General features: G+C 31.7%; 2 protein-coding genes across 8 annotated transcripts; both read left to right on the forward strand.

Moving 5' to 3' along the window:
- Positions 1–2,965: 2,965 nt before the first annotated feature.
- Positions 2,966–14,073, forward strand: LOC143231921 (solute carrier family 25 member 44-like). 2 transcript variants are annotated; one of them, XM_076466771.1, is made up of 4 exons: positions 2,966–3,381; positions 5,114–5,930; positions 6,179–6,306; positions 7,626–14,073. In XM_076466771.1, the coding sequence occupies exons 2-4, from the start codon at positions 5,270–5,272 to the stop codon at positions 7,815–7,817; spliced, it is 981 nt and encodes a 326-aa protein (XP_076322886.1). In that variant the 5' UTR covers positions 2,966–3,381; positions 5,114–5,269; the 3' UTR covers positions 7,818–14,073. The 2 variants fall into 2 exon arrangements, with proteins under 2 accessions (XP_076322886.1, XP_076322887.1); XM_076466772.1 differs by lacking the exon at positions 6,179–6,306 and having other exon boundaries at positions 2,970–3,381.
- A 3,825-nt stretch (positions 14,074–17,898) lies between these two features.
- LOC143231922 (uncharacterized) lies at positions 17,899–24,757 on the forward strand. Of its 6 annotated transcripts, none has more exons than XR_013017289.1 (3): positions 17,899–18,187; positions 20,189–20,295; positions 21,112–24,757. XR_013017289.1 is itself a non-coding variant. In XM_076466773.1 (3 exons), the coding sequence occupies exons 2-3, from the start codon at positions 20,274–20,276 to the stop codon at positions 21,745–21,747; spliced, it is 654 nt and encodes a 217-aa protein (XP_076322888.1). In that variant the 5' UTR covers positions 17,907–18,065; positions 20,189–20,273; the 3' UTR covers positions 21,748–24,757. The 6 variants fall into 6 exon arrangements, 3 of the variants coding, with proteins under 3 accessions (XP_076322888.1, XP_076322890.1, XP_076322889.1); XR_013017290.1 differs by having other exon boundaries at positions 17,901–18,019; XR_013017288.1 differs by having other exon boundaries at positions 17,907–18,065.
- The last annotated feature ends 638 nt before the right edge of the window (positions 24,758–25,395 follow it).

The following is a 25,395-nucleotide window of genomic DNA, read 5'->3' on the forward strand; positions in this document are numbered from 1 at the left end:
TCAAGAAAAATAAACTTTGTTCAACCAGTTCAGCTGAAATATGAAGCTCTATTCTCGCATTGGCCACGACGTCCAGCTCTGTGTTTTGCTATGCAATTAAACTATATGCTAATCTGTTTGTTGTTAAACTCAAAGCTACTCAATGAGCTGTCTGTACTCAATCTACTGCAGGTATCAAACCAGATTTTTAGCATAAGAAGCTCTCAGATTTATCACCGGGTCACCAGAGGACAAAGAAAACTGTTGGTGGTTATGTAATTTCCTTCTCGCAAAGTCACACAGTAAAAATATTATGTCTACAAAAAGTAAATTCATTATTATATGTTTTTTTTTTAAATTCATGGTATACTTACTTACGAATTAACACTTTATAAGTAAATTTCTCGAAAGATTTCCAATTTTGAAAGACTCTTCCAAACACTTATTAAGTTGGACAAGCATAAAAACGCAATGTAGGGGCACGGGTTCTAATCCTCTTCACACCAAACATGTTCGCCATTTCAGACGTGGGAGCATTATGTGTTTGTGTTTTCTTATAGCAAAGCTACATCGGGCTATCTGTTGAGCTCACCGAGGGGAATCGCACCCTTGATTCTACCTTTGTAAATCCGTAAACTTACCGCAGTACTAACGGGGGGCGTAGGGGGCGTTATATAGCGACGGTTGTTGTTTTGAATTAAGCACAAAGCTACTCAATGAGATATCTGTGCTTTACCCACCACGGGTATGGAAACCCGGTTTTTAGCGTTGTAAGTCTGCAGACATACCGCTGAGCCGCTGGGGGGCGTATATAGTGACGGTCAATTCCAATATTCTTTGGTAATAGTAATTAGAGCTAGTCCATTAACCTTCTAAACAAGAGGATTAATCATCGCAAATAAATAATTTTGAATATAATCCTTTAATTTTTGAATAGTTATGTTAATCGTTCCTTTAAAATCTCGAATTAAGTCTTTTTTAATAGCTTCAAATGCTTTTTTGTTGTTTTTTTACTTAGTATTCATGTCCAAGATACCTTGCTTTGGCAAAAGTATATTGAAAACTTCGGTTAAAATATCTGTGCATTTTTATATCTATTTTAAGCATTATAGATGTTACCGAAACGAAAACTATCATAAAAGCATAAAGTGAGTGACAGAAGTGAACTAAATAAACGAAGTGACGTCAGAATTCAGTACATATTGTGGTGTATAAAGATATTATAGTTTCTTATAAAAAGTTATTTTTAAGACTGTGAAAGTTAAAATGGATCTTTAAAAATAGTAACGATTGAGCCACTAACCAGGTTACTGTTTATAAGAAAATCAAGAAACATAACACTGAAACAATTTTATTTGCTGTGACATATAGATGTCAGACATTCCAATGTCCGATAGATTCTTTTGAAACGCTTAATAAATGTTTGAGGCCTGACAGTTAAGGCGTTCGACTCGTAATCCGAGGGTCGCGGGTTCGAATCCCCTTCACACCAAACATTTTCGCCATTTCGCACGTGGGGGCGTTGTATAGTTACGGTCAATCCCAATATTCATTGGTAAAACAGTAGCTCAAGAGTTGGCAGTTGGTGGTGATGACTAGCTGCCTTCCGTTTAGTCTTGCACATCTAAATTAGGGATGGCTAACGCAGATGACTCTTTTGTAGCTTTGCGCGAAATTCAAAACAATACATTATGACAAACAAAAATGTTGTATTTACATGGGACATGATTTTAAGATACTTTTTTACAGGTTCCAAACAGAAATGGAGACAGTTTTGGAATTTTTTCTCTTTTGGTCAATTTTTTGGTATGACAGCACAATCTGTGTTTTTTGTAAACTATTCATGTGTATATCAACTAACTTAATTGGAATTTCGTCATAGATACCCTCTTGCAGGTTCCAAGCAGTAACCGAGACAGTTTTCGACTTTTTTGTGTTTTTCAGAAATTTCGTCTGCAGAAAATTGACAATATGGGGATTGTATGATGAAGAGACGTTGCTTCCGCCCACAAATGTCGGTTTGTTTAATTTATATGTAGCAACGTTGACGTATTTTTCGTTCAAAAGACTTTTATGCGCACTGACAATTTGTTCCCGATTCTTTAAAAGTTTTGAGAAAAAAATATTCCAAATGTTTGCCCGGTTTATGATTTTATTCACAAAGGCCATATTTCACGCATAATAGCGTCAATAGAACATTAACTGTCATGACTAAGAAAAAAAAACCAGTCGGGAACCATGTAATTCAAAGACATTCAAAATCATGCAAAGGTATTTAAAGCTCTACAATATCGTCTGAATCTTGTATAATAACAAATAAGTTGTTTACTTGGTATTTTAAGCTTCAATATCTCTTGGAATTGTTCCCTGGTGCATCAGTGTTAAGTTCCAATGCTAAAATGCGAGGTACGATTTTCCATGGAGGCCAAGGTGCATTTTATTATGTAAATGTGGTCTTAACACACATCAAATATTTTTTTTCCCCCACGTTATAAACCGAAACCGGCTTTTTAAATTTATATGCAAAAACGGCTCGTTTGGGTTGAGAAAATATTTTACATAGAAGAGCGAACAACGTTTCGACCTTCTTCGGTCATCGTCAGGTTCACAAAGAAAGAGGTAACTGACCGGAAGCTGTTAGATGTTTGGAACACCGCCCTCTACATTCCGACACTCAGTTACACAACCCCTTCCAAACATGTGGTCAGCTTCCGGTCAGTTACCTCTTTCTTTGTGAACCTGACGATGACCGAAGAAGGTCGAAACGTTGTTCGCTCTTCTATGTAAAATATTTTCTCAACCCAAACGAGCCGTTTTTGCATATAAATTTCTCAACAAGTGGGTTTCTCGACATCACCGAAACCGGCTTGTTTTGTTTTTTCGTGGAAGCTTAGCACGTGATTGTTAGGAAAATGGAACTTTCCAGTAGAGGGCAATTTGTATCACGCCACTGATTTGCTGCATAGCGAGATTTGACGTAATACTATGGCAATTTCCAAATCCTAGTAAGTGTAGGTACCGTGACACTAATGGTAATGTCAAGTACATGTATTAACGCTGCTTTATCAAATATACAACCTTATTTTTTATTAGCAGAAAAATAGGTTAAGCCTAGAAACATAAAGTTTTGTCGTATTGTATACCAAATTGTAGAACTGAAAGTTAAATATTTATGTTTAAATCTAATAGTATTAGTGATGTCACATAAAATGTGAAGTAACAAGTGAGCTAGTTCAGGTTGTGACTTGTATTTCATTTTTATTCTTAATGACAAAAATCTAAAGATAGAAGCTCGTAGAGAAATAGCTGCCAAAATCAATCGACTAATATATATATTACTGTTTAACTGTGCTCACCATAGACTCGTAGTATCGTTGTAGGCTGTATTCTGTTGAACGACCGGTAAGACGAATTTGAAATATACTATTTTGTAATGATACTTTTATATGGTTTTCTCTATTTGTAATTTAGTCTAACTAAAAAATTATTTAATTTCGATAAACGTTATTCTTAAATTTAATTTGTAAAACGCTGGATGTGTTTCTGTTACTGAGTGTTAGTTTCACTGTGCGATATTATTGTAAGATGGAATTAATAATATTCTTGGTTTATATGGTAATTTCTTGAGAACTAGATCGAAATTCAGACTCTCGTATTGTATCGTATTTATCAGTTTCTGAAATAATTTAAAAGAAAAGAAGGAAATTGGTGAGAAAATAGGCCTGGTGTTTGAATTTTGAAAACATGAAACAATATTACATTGGTTTTGTATTTTTTCTCTACCTTTGTATGAAATACTGGCGTGAATTTTGTACTGCAGGATCCTTTTTGTGGATTAACATAAGTTAAACAAGCATATTATTGCCTCAATGGGACACTTGTATAATGCTGACACATAATGATATTAGTCTTGGTCATTGCTGGCTTTGAGGATGCTACTATCTTAGAAAAGGAGGTAGATTGGTTAGTGTAGTGGACAAATAAATAGGAGCTTTTACTTATAATAAATGCAAGGTAATGCATTTGGGTTATCATAATTTGAATAATATGTTATAGAAGAAAAGAACAGGGCAGTTAATTAGTACTGAATAACAATTTGCCATTCAGTTACTTTAGTTCTCCCCATTAATAATCAAAGAATTACTCCCAAAGCTTTTGTAATTTTTCTGGAATATCCAAATCGGTCAATAAACCTCTGAAGAAAGATATTGGATGCAAATATCCAAATCAAAGGGAATTATTTACAGATAAAAATAAATCTTGTTCATTGTCTTAATTGCTTACAAATTAGAATGTCATTGTTGTAAAATAAAATTGTGAATCAGTTATTTAACCTTTATTACTATCTTCATTGTAGTGAACTTGTATACTGAACATTACAAGACCTTACATGCTATATTTGTAACAAGATTTGCAACTGTACATTAACTGTTATCACCATCTTGTTGCATTACCATACAGAAGAGGCAGTAGTCTCATACTGTTCTTCTACAAAGCTACTATGGAATAATTGTTTTGTTATGAATTTACATATCTGTTCTCAAAATTAGTGTGTGATATCATGTGTGGTTTCAAATATAAATACTAATCAAATTTTTAAATGTGTGCAATATTGTAAGGGGTCTTTTACTATATAGAAATCCTCTTAAAAATAGCTGTGTGACACTTAAGAGATTATAACATGGGGGGGTGAATATTTCCAAGATTGAAATTTCCTGAGTCTGAATGGCACCTGATGACATAATCAAAATCATAGGAAATGGAAGAATGTACCAAAAACAGACACCAGATTAGAGTACATGAACTTAACAAGAATTAATGAAATTATTGTGTAAAACATTCAAGTGTTCTTTCACGTACAATAATCAAAATTAATTGTTAAAGGATTGAGAGAAAAGGGATAGAAATGTATACGATATCCATGCATAATATTTGTTATCAAGTTATGTAGTTTTATATCAAGTCAATTATTGTAAAATTATCTTGAAGTCTTATTCAAAACTTACAAGATTTGGCAGTGTATGACTATTAACACAAATTTTAAATTCTTCTTAGCATATTTTTGTTGTTTTTTTCTAATACATGTGTCCTTCTCAGTAAAAGAAGACTCATAATTTCTTTTTCTCTTTCGCAGGTATGATCTCAAAAACATTTGCACTGTAAATAAAGTTTAGAGTAATGTTTCTGATGCATTCTGGAAAAATGTCTAACGAAAGAAAAAATAATCTTCAATGACTGTTTAACTGTAAAATTAAGAGAGTACTTCAGTCTTGAAATTAAAAACTTTAACATGGCCCTTAAACAATACAAAATGGAACCCTCACACATTTTGACTATTGAATGGCATATGATGGATAAGAGTCGATTCTTCTCTCTCAATCTTGTCAATTCATTTTTCCTTCGTGCCACTTTGTATCCATTTACTGTCATTAAAACACGTCTTCAGATTCAGAAACGCCACGCCATGTACAGAGGGACGTATGATGCATTTAAGAAAATACTTTGTTATGAAGGTTTTCATGGTCTGTATAAAGGGTTCTGGATTAATACCATCCAAATAGTTTCTGGCGTAGGCTATATTACAACGTACGAAAAGGTGCGCCATCTTCTGACAGAATATGCTAATATTGATGACAAACGACTGAAAGGACTGATTGGTGGAGGTTGTGGTTCATTGGTTGGACAGACAATTATCACTCCTTTTGACGTGGTATCCCAACACATGATGATGTTAGGGCAGAGAAGTAACAGTATTACCAAACTCCCAAAAACTTCGCACACACTCAATATCAACTTCAATCACAAACATAAAGGATCTGTGGCTTCTTCAATTATAAAAGAACTGTATAGAAGAGATGGAATGAAAGGTTTTTATCGTGGCTATTTTGCTTCTGTTTGTACATATGTTCCTGCTAGTGCCCTCTGGTGGATGTTTTATCCCTTATACTCAGGTCAGAATATTTTTTAATACCATCTTGTCCAAAGTATTTATGATTTGAAACACTTAATCAGTAACTGAAAATATGTTTATGCACTTTTGCTATACTAATGAGTAATATTTTTAATTATGCAGCTTGTGTTAAGTTCTAGTAAAAATACAATCAGAATTTCATCAAATACATCATATCAAAGTTGCATACTAAGTCTTGTATAGTCTACATTATGCATGCTTAACACTTCACTGACTTCTTTTCTTTAGAGTGGCTAGCATCCTTTTTACCTACATCAACCTCCCATGTACTAATTCACTGTATGGCAGGACCAGTAAGTGGGATTAGTGTGTGCATTATCACTAATCCTCTGGATATTGTGAGGGCTAGAATACAGGTAAGGGTAACTGTGTTCATTTATCAAGGTAACATGTCACAACTCTAAACAATCAAGCTAACTGGAGACCTTCAGAGCTAACTTAGCTGTCCGATAAATAGGTTAAAATACCTTAATGGTATATGTCACATTTTCAGGGAAACCATTTCACAAGATATTAATTAGATGTTTTTCTGAAGAGTGTGTACAAGTCTCCAGAACTTCAGGTGTTCCCTCCATTACATAAGTTTTAACCTCTTTGTTCCAACACTCAAACACACCTATTGAAGCCTTTACAAGTTTTATAAAATGAATCAGTGTAACACAAGTTTTCCATAACAGGTAAAACAAGTTTGGTTCTTGAAACGTTTCTTTGTAGCTTCAAGTTTGTCCATGTCGTTCTTGTTGTTCTCTGCACTCCTTCCTAGAGAAAACTTGTCCAGCAGTTAAGAACTTATTGCACACATTTTCGTGTCTGGTCGAGCATATAGTTTGAGCATCTTAGTTATAAATCAGTTGAGAAGGTTCCCTTGTGCCATTGGGACCTGAATAAAAGACTCCTGGCTTTGATTTTTTTTTCTTAAAGCATGCTGTAACATTTCATGAATGTTTAGTGAAAATTTTCCATATCCCCAAAAATGTTAACTTTAGTTTTTAAAATGTGTTATGAAAGTGTTAGTAAGCTATACTTCACATTAGCTGGGTTTATAACAATGATTTAGATGAGGACTGTTTTGATTCTAGTAGTGTGGTAAATAAAGAAACCTAGTTTTTATTGTATTCATATAACAATCAATGTTGATACCAGAGATTTCTAGTTAGTAACAGCAATATGCAGTTGTTGAAATTAACAACTATAAATGGACTTGATGTGGAAAAATTAACGGGAACTGGTTATTGTACTAAGCACATAATGATCTGCTTAAAATATCTATTTTCAGTGTTTTTTTTTAATAGTTGTAGAATTTTCTAATCATTAAAGAAATTAGTAATTGCATTATTGCATAGTTTAAAAATTGATAATTCTGTGGAGACAAAAAACCATACATCTCCTCTATATTTGTTGTTGTTGAGTATGTATCATAAAAAAAAAATGGTGACAACTACAAAGTAGACCTTAATCTGTATTCAACCTTTTATAATTTACTCATGTAGTTTTTCTAAAGCCCTTGTTTTATTTTCTGTTTAATTTAATTTAGGAGATGTGGATGGGCCTTTTTTTTATATTTTTTGTTGTAGTATTTGGTGGAAAACTTGTATGTTCCACATACATTTTTGAATAAATATCCTTTGGTGTTTCAACAGTAGTTTATAAATGCTCCCTTGTTTAATTTCCTTAGGTTCAACGAATGGACTCTTTCCTAGGAACTTCCAGTCTATTGTGGAAAGAGGAAAGACTTGGAATCTTCACCAAGGGTCTTTCTGCACGATTAGTACAGAGTGGTATATTCTCGTTTCTTGTGGTGTTAGGCTATGAGACATTGAAACGATGGAGTGTGCACGACCAATATAAAGACCAAATACGGTGGTGACGTTAGTGGTACTAGTTCTTTTATTTTATATGGTGCACTCAGTCATGTCTAATTTATCATGTAAAATAATGTGCATGCTGATTACAACATATTTATTGTACTGTTACTATTTAACCAGCTACATTCTTTAAATGTTATTTTTTGTGTATCAGTGAACTTGTTAATGTTTGTAAAGAATTTTTATATACGTAATTTAAACAGTGTTGGAAAGTCAATCAACTGACTGACCGAAAACTGAATTTAAAACCTGTATAAAATACTGTAACCACCACCAAATCAGTCGAGATGTGGTTATTTTTTGGAGGACCAGAATTAAATTATCATACCACAAATAACAGACTTCAGTATTCAATACAAAATTAAAATGAATAAATAAAAATATTTATTGTATCATATACTAGTATTTCCTTCCTAGTATTTTGTAAGTTACGTATCTGTTAATGTAATGTAATACATGGGTTTAATATTCCATACTCTTCACCCATTGAAATATTTGGGTGGGTGATTTGATACAATGCTGTATCAGTGGCATAGCTACAACTATCATAACATTGTTCATAGCAAAGTTGCACTGGAGTATCCCTGTCTTGGAGTTGTTTAATTATGATGTTGTATATGTTTTCTGTGGTCATTGATGGCACTTCACTGAACATAATAAATGCTTTCTTTACTTGACAGTCCTTGTTCTCAAAGCACTTTGAAATTGATAAGTGTTCCAAATGAGAAAGCTCTTGTTTTGTCTGCTTTAAAGCATAATACATTGCTTCCATCACTTTCTTCAAAATGGAGTTCCGAACTTGGTTTGATGTGCATTTTATCAACTCATTCTGTATTTCTGGACTTGTATAGAACCTCTTCTTGTTTTGTGTCATCACATGATACCAGTACTTTAAAGCATAATACATTGCTTCCAGCACTTTCTTCAAAATGGAGTTCCGAACTTGGTTTGACGTACATTTTATCAACTCATTCTGTATTTCTGGACTTGTACAGAACCTCTTCTTGTTTTGTGCCATCACATGATCCCAGTACTTTACACAATTCTAACAAAATAGCCCTGGTTCACAAAACAGTTTCTCAACCAAATATATTCTGTATCCACGAAAGACTAGATTCTGTTGTGAAAAGAACAATTATGTCAGTGATGCATTTAAAATCAGTCTATTTTAAACAGTTTGTAAATAGGCACTGAGCTGCTCCCAGTTAATTGAACATCTGTTAACAATGTGATGTGTGACATCTTGCACACCTTTTATACTAGTTATATCACACTACGTTGGTTGATACCTACAGTAGCAACCATAATATAAAGAAAAGAAGACTACATTGTTATCAGAATACATCAACCAGTCATGCTTGATTATTAGGTAGACATGTGATGAATGAAATTACCTTCCTGGTCAGTCATTTCCAGTAACTCTGGAATTAACTCCAATACCAGAAGTTTGCCAATTATGTTAGCAGGATTAGATAGGTAGGACTTAGTGTGATTTATAAGAGGTAGTAACTTTGTCTTGCCCAGTTGGGTCTTTTAGGTTTGATGTATCTGAAAATATTAAAAACTGTGTGTGTATAATCCAAGTTCTTCAAACACGAGTGATATAGAGCTGTTAGACAGGTCATGGCCAGGTGTACTTTTAAACACACAACAATCTTGTACATGAATGAGCCTACAGAAAATGAATTAAATAAATAAACTGTTGTGCATTATGTTCACCTTCAAATCCTTTCTTATTTAAAAATCCATAGTAGATGTGTTGATCTTCCTGGTAACATTATAGATTGGAGGTCATTCAAGATAATAGTCATTACGACTATATAGTGTACTTTATATAATAATAACCTCATATGTTTTACTTGGCACACAAGTAACCTTGTACCAAACAGGCCAGTTAGCTTTCACCATATCTTGATGATAAATTAGGCTAAGTTTTTGTGTATAACCACTGTCAACAACTTTCCCAAATAGCAGACATTCGAACTTCTAACGTTTAGGTTTTGGAAGTATGTTGAGCAGCTTGAACAGATGTTTTTCCAATATTTAACAACACAATAGGGTTTTGTTGCACAAGGTTTCTTCACCTTAATCTTGAAACAATGTCCTAGATCTATATTATAATGTTTGATGCATCTAGTAAACAGATTATAATCAAGTACATGGAGCTTGTGACATGTGGAACAGATTATACTGCACAAGAATGAAGCTATAAGTGTTTCACTCATTGTACATCCTGCTGTGGCTTCAAGGATGGATTTACATTTCCAAAATGTCATGCTAAGTGCACACTTTGAATGGATTAATCTAGAAATATGATACAGCTTTTATATTATAATAATAACATAATGCTATTATGAGGTTTGTTACATAAAAAAATAGAAGGTATAATAATGCTGGTTTAAGTCATTAAATATTTCACATAACATAAATTTTCAGATGTTGAAACTTCTGAATAATCTGAAATTCTGAACAGGAAGACAATCACCTTCCTTGCTGTAGTTAAACCACTAACAGCTGTGATTTTTTCAAATTTGCAATATAACATGATAGTATTGGTATGGTATTAAGATATAACTTAGTATAATTATCAGTAATTTAACTTGTATATGGTATGTGAAGTTAATTCCGTTATAGCACTAACTTTGTTGTTGTCACGAAGATCCCTGAATTGTTCATCCAATTCACATTATTTTGGTTCAGTTAATGCATGTAAGAAGAAAACGTCATCCCAATCTTGAAAGCGAGTATATTTTGAAGAGAACTTATAGTAACATTTATAAAATATGTAGATGAAATAGTACAAACATTTTCAGGTTTAAAGTTTGTATTAAAAATCATTTGTGTTTTATTGTTTTATTTAACTTTCACAACTTTTCTGTCACCATGGAACAGCTATTTACAATTTTGTTTTTTATTTGCATCAAATAACAAAGTAGCAAATATTTAATATATAATAAACTTGTATTATCTATAAAATGATTACTAATAGTATTCCTTGATACCATTTTCTGTATATTTATAGAATTTGAATGATTTGTTTGGGTCATCATAAAATATCTTTAGCACTGCCTATTATGATACTGAAAGATACATCACAGCAGCTTTATCTGAACAAGTTGAGTGCATTGTTTTGATGGAAATGTTTAATTATTAATACATTTTTGCTGGGACCATTTGTTTTTAAGTAGAAGAAAATGTCTGACACATGGTAAAAATGTTCTAATTTATTGCATCTAGTGGTAAAACAATTTGCTGGAAGTAAAAGATTGATTTGGAATATTTTGTCATAATTCAGCTTAGAAAATAAACAGTAGAGTAAATAACTGAAAATATTCTGTCATAATTGTAGTCATAGTAAAGATGAATGTTTTTTTGAGTTTCTAAAGTTGTGTAGTTTGGACCAGAATACATCACACAGCAGTTTCACAAGTGTTGTAAACATGATCTAATGGTTATATTCCAGACTGTGAATCTATTGATAAATATTTCATGTTCCATTGTCATGGAGACATCATCTACACTTTGGAGCTACAAGTTTTACTATAAGGAAGTCATATTTCACTGTTTGATTAAAGTATACCATGACTGTGTACTGGTGATGACCTGTTTTTCCTCTAATCTATCAGCTCAAAATTTAAGTACTGAATACAGATAGTCATTTTGTAACTTCCTAAGTATTGATACAGTAATGGAAATATTTTGACTTGTTTGATTTTGTAACAAAAACACCTAAAAAAAGCTTGCATTTAAAAATTATTCTTCCTTCTTGTTCTGATAAGCAACCGACCAGTTTTAATGTTGAAGGATATGTTTATTCATCAGCAAGTAAATGTATGTCTTATCATGGGGTATTGTACTTAGTACAAAAAATAACATTAAAATGTGCTTGTTTTGTGGCTTAAAACTAGTTAATATTGAATGTGGTCATCCAAGTTGTATTGTCAATGTTTTCTTTCTGGACTGATATTCTGTAACAATGCTAAAAACCAGTTTTATCTACACATTAGTTGGTGGTTAAAAATGTATTTGTGTATGCAACAACTGTTTGAAACTGACACTTTTTTGTTAAGCATATTGATACTTCAGATGGGTAAAACATTGTTAACCAATTAATCATCAGATTCTATTCTTGAGTTTTACAGTAATAGAACTGAGAATAATACCTGCAGATTATTTTAGTCATGAGTCCCTTGTTTTTAGTAAAGTATCTTATGGATACTTTTTAAAGATAATTAGGACTTAACTGCAATATTACAACTTGTATGAATTTGGTATGTTTCACGGACATTTACAACCAGCATATATGTTGTGGCCAGCTAGTTCATATATAATGCTGTAGTCATTGCTCGTAAATTAAATTGCACATGTTTGTATCCAGGAGTGTTAACCTCAATGAATGCTGTGTAAATGATACTATTTGTGATCACGTAACAGAGACCAAGATGAAATTGGTGGTTTTGCTTTTCCCCCCTTATTTTACGTTGAACATTCTGTTAAATAATTATTTATCTGTGGTCTTGAAACAACTGAACTTTAGAATTAATCTTGTTATTGCGTCATATTTTCATTAGTTTTTTAGTTCCGTGGTATATTTTCTCAAAGAATATTTTAGTATAAAATGTGAAAAGCAATTTAAAATCACCCTATTTTTTTTAATAATAATTTTGTTGAAACTAAACTGAATGAAAAACAACATTTATGTAAAACATTCAAAGTTTATTAAACTTCAGCCACTGAGTACATGTGTTGAAATAAACATTTAACTGTTACAAGATAGTTAGGTCAGAATTGTTTAAAAGTTTCAACTTGCTTTTCATAAGAAACAAATAATACTACAACATTTCAATATTTTTTTCTTTCTGACCTGATTTAATGGTATTAATATAGTTTGTACTAGATTTCTTATGTATATACTAAAATATTCATCATCTCTGAATTATTTTTCAAGATAATGGGTAACTAACATATTTAAGGTAATCTGTGTACAAAATACTGAATACAATGTATAAAGAAAAACCATACTGAGATGTAGTAACATAATTATTTTTAATACCTGCTTTTAATCATATTGGAACAATTTTGATATTCTGAATGATAGTGTATTTGCAACCGTACAATCCACAAAGTTTATTAATACTTGTTGTTTTTTACATCAGACTTATTGAAGTTTGTGGGACTTGTTTTTCATATTTATTAAATAATGATTTTAAACTTGTATGTTAAACAGGCATAGTTTATTATTAATTGTATTTAACCATTGTAATAACAAAAATACTGACCTAAGATTGTGGTGCATCCAGTTATGCATTTTATGTGTTGATTAATTAGATGAGGATCATAAGATTGTATAGAATATTTTTATAAATAAGAGATTTGTTAACTTTGAATTAACAAATTCAAAATTAGAAACAAAACATTAGTAATTTGTTTCAAAATAATTATTACTGGAACTTAAAATTCAGTGAAAAAATATATATTAAAAATGAATAAAACCAAGTGTTCTGATTTTTTTAATGTTTACTTTTCTAAATTCATTATTAAAGTTTGAGATTGTTTTATTGATACAGAGATTTGGTTCCTAAAACTGTTGCTTGTTTTGATTTTTGTGTAGTCCTACTATACAGAAAAGCTCTTATTTATAATGTGCTGATAAAATAAAGATAACATTGATTTATCAGTTTTAAATACAGTTGAATGTTTTAAGAGAAAATAATGTTGGGATTGACATTATTTGTATTCTTTCATGCACTTAAAATAGTGTGACTATTTATGATCATATATGAATCCTGTTATGGCAGGATCTTTGCCCAAGAACAAACTGCATGTCTCATAATATTGAGGGCCCGGCATGGCCAAGCGTGTTGAGGCGTGCGACTTGTAATCTGAGGGTCACAGGTTTGCATCCCCATCGAGCCAAACATGCTCGCCTTTTTAGCCGTGGGGGCGTTATAATGTGACAGTTAATCCCACTATTTGTTGGTAAAAGAGTAGCCCAAGAGTTGGAGGTGGGTGGTGATGACTAGCTGCCTTCCCTCTAGTCTTACACTGCTAAATTAGGGACAGCTAGGAGAGATAGCCCTCAAGTAGCTTTGTGTGGAATTCAAAAACAAACAGAATATTGAGCCATTCCCATAGTATGTGTTGTTTGACATGTTACTACCATACATTTGTTATTCATGCTTTTGTGATATTAATGGGAAGTTTTCATTCTATAATGAAGCCATGGGTAATATTTAATAAAACCACTTTTAAAATGTGCCTATCTGATTCAGTTATTGTACTGATTAGCAAAAACGTACAATAAACATTGATGTTAGTGAAGTCATAAAAGCAACACTGAAGACAATAAGTCTTAAACACAATATAGAAAAAAATGCTTAGAAAGACTTGGCAAAATGAACTTGGTCTAGTGGTTTGTCCGATGGATTGTGAATTAGAAAGTAGTCTGTGATTTGCTTCCCATTGTTCTAAAATCATGTTCGTCTATTAAGGATTGTAATGCATTAAAAGAATGACATTAAATCCCACTATTATATTGGTTGTCCATCATGGCAGTCCCAAACGGTATTGCCATGTTTGAAAATCTGTATGCCAGTTTATTTACAATACCAATACTGAATTTATTAAGTGAAGTGAAACATTTTATAGTAAATAATAAATACAGCATTTTATAACTCGTACCTACACCATATGTAGCACTTCAAAACTTTCTAAAGCCTTGTCTCCAGCATATTTAATGGAACTAAGTTTAGTAAGAAATTTAAAATACTATAATGAACAATTGTTTTTTACTTATTGCCCACTGTCTAGGGATTACATTTAAAATACGTGTATGATTTATTAATATAAATGTCTTGATCGTTGGAAACAAATTGTAAACATTAATAGATTATAGTACTATTCTCTAATCATAAACAACAGGTTTCAACATGGAAAAATAAACATGAGACACGTTTTGAAACCATTATCTCTGAAATTCAGTTTCTCACCTTTTACTCCAAAAGGAACATTTAGTAGTAAAAAGACAAACTCTCAGGTAAACAAAGGGACAGACAGGTTGAGAGTTATCCCAGTGTAAAGTAATCAAGATTTACACTTGTGGTAAGTTTACAACACAGATTTGACAAGCACGTATATTCACTGTATGTGTTATATTGTTATTTGAGTAAGTTATTACTAGAACAATGCTAACATTGAAAAAAAATCTGCCCTATATGTTTTCTATTCAAATTGGCGAGAGTTTTCGTGATGAGTAAACGTTTCGAGAAAGTAACATGCATGACCCAAGACGAAAACCACCCACAAGTATGACTGTTAGAAGAGAAAGGTTTCCATCTGTGGTAAATTGCTCATGCACTTTTATTTAAAAAGAAAAATGACTTGGATATGAAAAAAATAGGCACGCGATATATAAATGCCGAAATGGTTTTTTTTTTTTTATTTTGACGAGATTAAAAAGTTCAGTGATTTTCAAAGGTCATAAAAGTACATCTGTTTCACGAGAATTGCGGACCTGGGAACAGGTGGGACTGCAAATTAGATATTTTCTAATGTTTTGAGCGGTGGGGTGCAGCGAATTTCAAAATTACGTTCCCTTTTTTTTCGAATTTATGTGATGTATTATTATAAAGCAATCAAATGGGACAGCAATGGATGCCATTTGACCAGCTTAAGTGTCATCCAATGTAGTTTCTACGATTTGTTATTGGGAAGGGGGAGTAGGCAAAAATGTTAACATCCCTGTATGGGTTAGACTCGCATTGTAGAAAATTTTAAAATCTGAAAGACTAAATCGTGATATCTCGGATGGAGGCAGAGACCTCTAATGGTGGATCTTTCTGCACTCCTGAAATGTATCAAGTAAGAATTACGTTCTGGTAACGTAGGTGATTATTGTGTAGTTTTGCGCCAGTATTCGAAATATTATTCAAAGAGTGACAATCGAATCCATCTTGACGGTCAAACAAGAGTTAAGGGAAGGTCCTATTGACCAGAGGTCTTCCCTCTAATTTATCAGTTCAAAATTATGAACTTTTGTGGATATGTAGTCCTTTGTGTAGCTTTCGAATCCCCGTTGCACCAAACATGCCCGCCTTTTCAGCCGTGGGGGTGTTATAATGTTACGGTCAATCCCACTATTCATTGGTATAAGAGTTGGTAGTGGGTGGTGCTGACTAGCTGTCTTCCCTCTAGTCTTACACTGCTAAATTAGGGACGGCTAGCGCAGATAGCCCTCGAGTAGCTTTGCGCGAAATTAAAAAACAAACAAACAAAGCAAACTTTTTAGATTTTAATTTTTTAGACAATGAAATGCCTATCTTTATAATTAAACACAAAGCTGCATACATTCCACTGGGCCGACAATGCAATTGGGCATACTTACTAAAATAAGATAAATTAAATTTCTCATCTTAGGACCGCCTCCCAACTATTAGTCCTATGGTGGGACAATGGATAGTCTATAGACCTAAGTTTTGGCATTCATCCTTAGTCGCGGGCATTGCAGATAGCCGAACGTAGCTATGCTTTAAATAAAAAAAAACATCCAGCCCAGGTAGTACACGCCATATATGGTGTTATAAAATAGAATAATCTCCCAAATTAAACAATATTTAACAATCTGTAATAAAAACCTTATTCGCTTATATTATAGAGCTATTAAAATATAAGTTTTCTTTAGTGGCTAAAATAACTTTGAAATTAGTAAGTCTTTGAATTATTATTATTTTATAATTTACGATTAAGTAAATCCTTTAGAAACAACTTGAATGTAATACTTATTTCTAACTTTAAGTAATAAAGAGTTACTCTTTTTCCAAGTTTAGTTATAATCTGTGTTTCTGTTATTCTCGTGGGTGAGTGGCAAATTTATGGACTTGCAGCTTTTGTGGTTGACAAAGCATAAATATTTTATTGTGTATATTTTCCTTAAAATACGAACAAACTATTTTTGATACAGAAAGTTTGGTTACAGTCAGATAAGTAGAAATTATTTACAAATTACAATGGCATTCATCAATTTCTCGTTTCATACTAACCAGTTTATTTCGAGATGTTTGTAATGGACATAATATTTTTTGTTCAGACAAGGCATCGCCAGGTGTTATGGCACTCGACTTGTAATATGAGGGTCATGGATTCAAATCTCCATCATATCAAACATGCTTGCCCTTTCAACCGTGGGGGTATTATAAATTAACGGTCAATCCCACTATTTGTTGATGAAATAGTAGTCGAAGAGCTGGCGGTGACTTGCAGTCTTCCCTCTAGTCTCACGCCTGCTAAATTAGGAACAGCTAGCGCAGATAGCCTTCGTGTAGCTTTGCGTGAAAATTCAGAACAAACAAACACTTTCTTTAGTTCAGAGACAAGTGAATTATAAATACTTTTAGTTGTAGGTTTAGGATAGTCTTGCATTTCTTTAATTTCAATTGGGGCCTGGCATGGCCTAGCGCGTTAAGGTGTGCGCTTCGTAATCCGAGGGTCGCGGGTTCGCGCCCGAGTCGCATAAACATGCTCTCAGCCGTGGGGCGTTATAATGTGACGGTCAATCCCACTATTCGTTGGTAAAGAGTAGCCCAAGAGTTGGCGGTGGGTGGTGATGACTAGCTGCCTTCCCTCTAGTCTTACACTGCTAAATTAGGGACGGCTAGCACAGATAGCCCTCGAGTAGCTTTGTGCGAAATTCCAAACAACAATAATTTCAATTGAAGTGTATCAGAACAGCCTCTGTGCAACTTTTTATCATGGAGATTTAGAAGAACCTTAGCCTTAATATCCCATAATACACCAGGTACGATACTGGACTTCGCTGAATGCGCCAAAAGGTCACTATGTTGAAGTGATCAATGCTCCAGTTGTGTCACATTTGTCTGTATATAATAATATTTTTAGTGATATGTCTATTTACTTTTACGTTGCTTCTCATATTTAACACTTTAACTGCTCATACATTGTGATCTTTTCTTTTGAATCATTTAATTTCTATTTTATTTTTAATTTAATCCAAATTTTATTATTATTTCACAAATACAAATAAGGTAGCTTACGTTTTCAACTACAACATTGATTAAATTTGTCACCAAAACTACTGATAGCTACAAGATGGCGCTAATTTAGTACATATTGATCTTGGTGACCTACGAATATACCGTAGATGTACATATCTGTATATAGGACTAGAAATACAAGACTTGTGTATCGTGTAAGGGGATATCTTTGGTATCTAGGATTTGTTCAAAAATTTACTGGTACGACTAATCTTAAGGTTACGATATTATTATCAAGCGTAATTCTTTTATAATTTAAATATAAGTAGTAGTAATAGCGCAGTCTTCTGTCCAGCTGTTTCTTAACTTACTCTGAATTTGAAGTAAGCAAATATAGTATGTTTTTGTTGTTATTGACATTAATTATGTCTCTCTTAGTCTTTTTGAAATTCAAAATCACGTGCTCGTAATATTAATACTAATACACCACTCGTTACTAAATAAATTGCTAGTGCGTCCTAATTTGATAAAATAATGTATTTGTTGTAGTTACTATATAACCACAAAAATTAACTGTTACTATAAATAAAATTTCTTTCTTATCTAGCTAAAACTTCTGGTAATAATTTATTTTAATATTCAATAATTGTTAGTGACCTATAATCAGTACTACTACTGAGTAGTATTAGTTCTGCTGTTAGTGAGTATTAGTTCTTGTTTTTTTTTTTTTTTATTAAGGGCGAAACTAAAATATGATGGATTTAGGGTAAATAGTAAAAGTTGTTCTGGGGGAAGAACAACAGAATGAGAGTGCTGGGTTTAGAAAGGTAAACATAATAAAAAACTAATCTAAATACATGTTCAGGAATCAGTAGACACTACATTTAAACCTTTGGTTGCAATATGGTGATCTCATAAGTATAATGTTATTTTATAAATAGTAGTGGTAAAAGTAAGTATAAAAAATACTAGGACCATAGTAGAGAGTGTTAACAGTTATTGGTAATAAGGAATATTATTTTATAGATTGTAGTTCATTATAGGAAAGAATAATGCTAAGAATTGCCAGAAAGGTTGTTTAAAAAGTATATATTAAAAAAAAATTCTTCAGAAGTTTAGGAATAGAAATTTAGATGGTGTTGTTTTGTGAGTTATTCAGCAGAATTCAAGATTATTACTATACTGATAGCAAGTTGTTTTGGTGAAGACTGTGTAAGTTTCTCTGATTTTTGAAAGGTCTGTAGACAGTGCAGAAGTTTTGATATTGGAGAGTTGCTAATGTTAGTCTTGTATTTAAAGAGATGAGAGGAAGTTTCCTGGATTGTGGAAATTAAAAGTCAGCTAATCTTCTGCAGTGGGAAAACTTAAATGTTCTATTTATAAGACTTTAGAAAACTAATTAATGAAATAAGGTATCAGAAAGTAAAGGCATCTTGGATTCACTAAAAGATTTTTGTTATTTGGACAATGGAAGTAGTGTAAACATGTTAAAATTAAATTTTCTAAAAGCTTACAAGGTGCTAACAAAATCAAATAGAAGGTGTAGAAAAACTAGTTAATTGGATTTTCTAATCATTAAGTGTGAAAAAAGAAAAGGTATTTACTGACTAGTGTGTCAGCAGTGATTCTGTAACTTGTAGTACTTAAAACTGAGTGACACTGCTCATGGTAGGCAAAGCACAGCCAGCTCATTGCAAGTTTAACAATACACAAACATAGTTACTACTGAAGTCCAGTCATACTCATTTCATATTATTAGTGGAATGCCTAAGGGGTCAGTGTTTGTACCTTTGTTTTATCTTATTTACATTGAATGGTAAGTTTGCTCATGGCTGTAAACCCTTGGGTATTTCTAGCTGTAATGATACACTATAGAATGACTTTAATCAACTGGTAATTAGCATTTAAATATAACATGTACAAGTAAAGTATTTGAGTTATGAATAATTTCATATATATTATTATATAGATGAAAACTTGCTCAATAGTGTGACTGAAGGAAAGGGTCTTGGTAGAGTAGTGAATAAGTCAGGCAAAACCTTAAAGCAGTGCTTGGTTGTCAGGAGTGAAACTTAGTATTTTAGGGAGTATATTTATAGTGATAATATCTAGAATTTAGTAGTTAAGCTTCACTTGTAATACTGTGAACATTTTTGGTATTCTCATCTGACAAATGATATTGACTTACTGGACAAGGTTCAGAAATTTTAATTTCACCATCATTTACATCTCTTTCCTTAAGAGATGATCCTGTTGAAATCTTCGAGATTATCCCCACGTTTTAATAAGAAAAATGCTTCTGATTTTATTGTGATATATTCTAAAGATAACAAAACAAGAGGATACAGGTTTTTGCTTCAGTTAAGTTTGTTTTTTTCTAACAGTGATTGACTTATGGAAGAAGTTACCGTTGGCTGTAGTTCAGGCTAGCACCTTTACTATAATTGCTTGAGTTCAAGAGGAAAGTGAATGATTTTCTTAAAAGTGGTAGGTCAGTAAAATTTTGTTTTCCCATTATTTGTTTGTTTGTTCTTTTAAACCAAACACTTGAGAAACAAGTGGCATCTAACTTTTTTTTCTCTCTCTCTCTCTCTGTAGGAACACCAGTATACTTCCTGCTAAAAATTATAATAAATGAATATAAATGGAAAAATAGAAAATGACTATTTAACACATTTTGGGTTCTCTCATTCAAAAAAATAAAAAAAAATGTTTGTTTTTTTTCTTTCCGAATTACATTACAATGCACATCTTGGTAATAAAATGTATATTTCAAATACAAGAGTGCTAACTAAATTTATGAATTCCTCCATCATAAATGACATTATTCATAGTATCAGCAGCAAATTGGGTACAAAAGATGGTTGTATCATAATAATTAACATTTAAATAGTGTTAACATACACCTCGAGGAACACTTTCCTTTTTCTTATACCTATCCACTCAGAACCACTGTGCTTCTCTAAAATAAACCACTTAGGAATGTAGTCCTGAATACTCCTTATGAAGAACATCATATCATTTTAAAAAATCAAAATATGCTATCAAGGAAAAGTGTACATCTTGCTTGTTTTGTTCATAACCTATTCTGAGTATATGAAAATCCTTTGAGTGTTTGGCTTGGCTTTTATTAGCTATACACATAATACACATGGAAAATCAGTTCTTGAAACAGATATTAATAGTGTTTATGAAGTGTCCTAAGTCTATTTCATTTGGTGACTTATCTGTTTTAGTAAATATGTGTATATTTGATCCTTTCTTACATTTATGAATAATTTGTAATATTTTATTCACTTTGAAACAGGTATTTGACAACATAATGCTGTCAAACTGGGTAATAACATTTTTCATCTGGATTGCTGGCAGTGTGGTGTGTGAAGAAATTACAAGAACAGCAGTAAACACAACTGCAAGAAATGCCACTTTTAAAGAACCTTCCATTGGCTTACGACTGATGTATCGTTTGCCCGATTCCTTTGAGTTTATTTTATATATTCAAAACATGCATAACATAACAGTTAATGTTACACACAATAAAATAGCAAATGAAACCATTCCAAAAGAAAAGATAGAAGATTTAGTTATGTTCGAAGAATTGCCAGAGCATACCACGAAGTTTGTAGTGTGGAATCTCAGCCCAAATACATCCTATAATGTTTGTGTCTCGGTATACAATGAGAAAATTCATCTGAGTGAATGTGTGCAAGGAAAAACTTTCAACTACTTATCATATAAAGATAACTTCATAGCTGGGGCTACAAGTACTTCTCTTGTCTTGTCCGTCATATTACTTGTGATGGGAAGTTGTGAAATATATAAAAAAAGAAATAAAAAGAAAGACTTTTCATTCTGCACAACACAAAATGTGAATAATGAAATAAGTAATTTTGAGCTTAATGAAAATGCACAGGCCCTTTCTCACACTTGTGAAAAGTCGTGATCATTTAAGGTTCCATGAAGAAATGCTTTAGTATGTATGTAAGCAATGTAAACGTAACCCAGACTAGGAGAGTTTAGAAAATAATTATATTTCTGTCTTGAGCAGAAAATAGATGTCTAGTTTTGTCCATTTTGTTCTTTATGGTTTAATTTTTTTTATTACATGAGCAGTTTCTGAATCTTGACTTAACTACAGCAGTAAATGCAAAGATTTTTGGAATATACCTAAATTTTTTTTTTGATTTATCTTTATATATATATATATGATTTTTTAAAAAAATTTATTCATTGTCTTTATAAATGCAGAATTATTTCTGAAAGTACAGGTCCAAAAGTTGGATGTCTTTCTGTTAAGATTTTTAGCATTTAAAAATTGGTTATTAGGTGACCTAGTTGAATTGTTCTAGGTAGCATATCTAGATCTGAAGATTTATTATGTAATATTTCTAGTCATTGAGAAATGTGCAGTACTATGTTTATAAAGATTTGATATTGAATAGAGTATCAAAATTAGAAAATCTATTGAACATTTGTTTTTAAAATAATAGTATAAATGATTTTATAATGGAACTGATTTCTGTTTTGTGGTTCAAACAGAAGTGTAATAGATTGTGTATCCCGACAACTTTGTGTCTTACATTCACGAATATTTCTCATATCATGACACATTTAATTATAGTTTGTTTGTTTTTTCTCTATAGTATGTTTTCTCTGGCTTTGTTTTATTGGTCCTCTATGTGAAAAATCCTGTCTTCTGTCTGGTTATTGAAACTCTTATTTTATTAAAAATACAGAAAGGTTGGTGTAGCTTGTTCTATTTTTATACATTTATCAAAATTACTATGAATTTGAGTGCATGAACATATATATACTTTGTTTATAGTTTACATGCATATGGATTAGTCCCAAAGGCTATTCAGTCTCAATTTATGAGATGTAGTTTTTATACCCAAGTAATTGTCTGGTGATATAAGTCTATCTCTGTAAACCCACTTCTAGGATACAAAATTAGTACTTTTAATACTCACTGACCCACTGATGAAAAGGAACCCACTTTTCAGAAAATAGTTTCAGAACTGCCGTCTCCAAACTCGTGAAATGCACACCCACGAACAGAGCTAGTATAGGAGTCATACAGGCCTACATACACTGAGGTGTATATTATATGTATACAATTTAGGTTAGTTATACTTGTTAAAACAAAACTATGATATGAAAATTCGTATTGCTTTTATCTTTTTATATTTTGCCAGATAAGAGAACCTTTTTAATAAAGAGTTATGAAACAGAAGTTTTTTAATTGCAATATTTATTTTATTATAAGAGAAATAAAATTAATGTTTAAAAATTTTCTATAAATTTACCTGGGAATTTGAACAAATTTTGTTTTAATGTAGATGACTATATAAAAGTTATTAACAGCTAAATCTAAGACATTGCAGTATTTAATATGGAGTGCTAACACATGCAGTATTTAATATGGAGTGCTAACACATGCAGTATTTAATATGGAGTGATAACACATGCAGTATTTAATATGGAGTGATAACACATGCAGTATTTAATATGGAGTGATAACACATGCAGTATTTAATAAGAGACAGCAAACTGACAGAATAGCAGTTTTTATATATTTTTAGAAAAACACAATAAATTTAAAAAGCCATAATAATAATAATAACAATAATAAAAAAAGCAAGGACAGCAGTTGAGGCCTTTAATAAGACATAAAAGGTATGTACAACTGTTTAAGTTTTTGAAGTAATGGTGCTGTGTGTATATATATAGATAATGCCAAATTCATTATATGTATTTGTTTTAGAAGTAACAATTTTAAACCACGAATAATATTGAAATGTATTTTTAATACTTGTGTAGAAGCTATTCTTCTATGTTTTTAATATGTATATTGTTTTGTATGAATTTTAATATTCAAGAATAGACTAAAAAGGTAATTATATAAACTGCAAATGGACAAGTATTTAGAGAACTTCTACAAAGCTGTGTTTTCACTTCCAGTTAGCTTTCTGTAAAATAAATAATAGAAACACATGCTTTTCTCATAATCTCTCAAAGGCCCAACTTTTGCAACAACAAGAACAAAAAAAAAAAAAAAAGTGGACTTTGAAGAAGATTTGGCAAACAATAAACAGCTGTTTTTTAAGTCTTTACCTTCTAATGATTAGGCATGACTTGTGAATTTTGTGTCTCTTTTACATATTACAAACCTTCATTCTAACACAAATTCACAAAGGCCCTTATTTGTATTTGTGGTTTACTTTTGAGATTTTATTTTTAAAATAAGAGTTATCTAAATTCATATAAAATATTTTTGTCTGTAGAAAGGTGGTAGTAGGTGACCTTGTTGACAAGTCTAATTAAAGGTATATTTCTATTCTTGTTGGTGTAATATATTTCAAAGCTAAGTTGGGATTTCTTTTGGTTTTTCTTTTGTATCATTATGGTTAATTTTGGTTTTGATCACTTTTAGATAATTTACATTTTCATTCTATTGTACACATTTATAAGGTTGTGGACTTATTTTCTATTAAAAAAAAGTGAAAAGAACTTCCATTATGCAATTTAAAAAACAAAACAAAAAACTTTATATATTCTGTAGTGACAATTACCTTTTATGTTATGTACCACATGAGTCAAAGTTTACAGAACCAAAGAAATTGTCAGTATTTCAACAGACTAGAAATATATAGAGCATTTGAGAATCTAGATGTGTTTAATGAATTAATTAATATAATTCTTTTCATACATATGTTATACAGTTAGGCATTCAGATTGTCTTGAATATATCTTTACAGTTAAATTGTTTTCTCCTTCAGGATTATTTAAACAGTCTTATAAAACTTGCACTGGTATTTTGTTTTGTTATTAGTTATAGATATCTGTATTGTGGTTGAGAATGTAGTAACCTTGGTGTAGTTGGTAATGTCAAATGTGTATCTTAAAACTGGACATTAATCTTAAATAAAAAGTACTTAAGATATTTTACATGGCTGTTTTGTGTGTGTGTGTGTGTTTTTTTTTCATGTAGTTTCCATCGGAAACTATCAGTAGACAAAGCTTTTTAAACAGTTAATTTCTTTAGCTTGTCTTTTAAATGCATTAATACTTTTGAAACAACTGGGAAATGTTCTGGAATTGATATTAAAAATATAAGTAAAAACAAAGCTTTATTATTAAAACAAGTCGTAGGAATTGTAGAATTCACATTTATAAACATAAGTTATAGACTGGTTTTAAAATAATCACTAACTAATTACCTCACAAAAACATTTCCATATATAGCACTGAATTGTTTTAGGCTATGTGATGTATTATTTATTTGAAGTTGAGCACAAAGCTACACAATGGACTATCTGTGCTCTGCCCACCACAGGTATCAAAACCCAATTTTTAGTGTTGTAAGTCTACAGACATGCTGCTGTACCACTGGAAAGCTACATGAGCTAATATACAAACTTAAACAGCATGAAAAATTCTAGCTAATTTTGTCGGATTATGTTTGCAACTATTATCACAATTTTGTGAGAAGAAGAGGATAGGGGATTACAATTAGCCAAGCTTTAAATACATTATTAATTAATTCTACGAGGCTACATTCGGCATGAATATTTCCAGGACTTGCCTTATG

This window comes from Tachypleus tridentatus, chromosome 11, assembly GCF_004210375.1.
Source record: "Tachypleus tridentatus isolate NWPU-2018 chromosome 11, ASM421037v1, whole genome shotgun sequence".
In the NCBI taxonomy this organism is placed as follows: Eukaryota; Metazoa; Arthropoda; class Merostomata; order Xiphosura; family Limulidae; genus Tachypleus; species Tachypleus tridentatus.

Excerpts from the sequence above, each read along its gene's own strand:
- LOC143231921 (XM_076466771.1), top strand. The coding sequence starts at position 5,270 with ATGGCCCTTAAACAATACAAAATGGAACCCTCACACATTTTGACTATT. Across the intron at positions 5,931-6,178 it reads GTTTTATCCCTTATACTCAG|AGTGGCTAGCATCCTTTTTA; the intron begins GTCAGAATATTT and ends TCTTTTCTTTAG. Across the intron at positions 6,307-7,625 it reads TTGTGAGGGCTAGAATACAG|GTTCAACGAATGGACTCTTT; the intron begins GTAAGGGTAACT and ends TAATTTCCTTAG.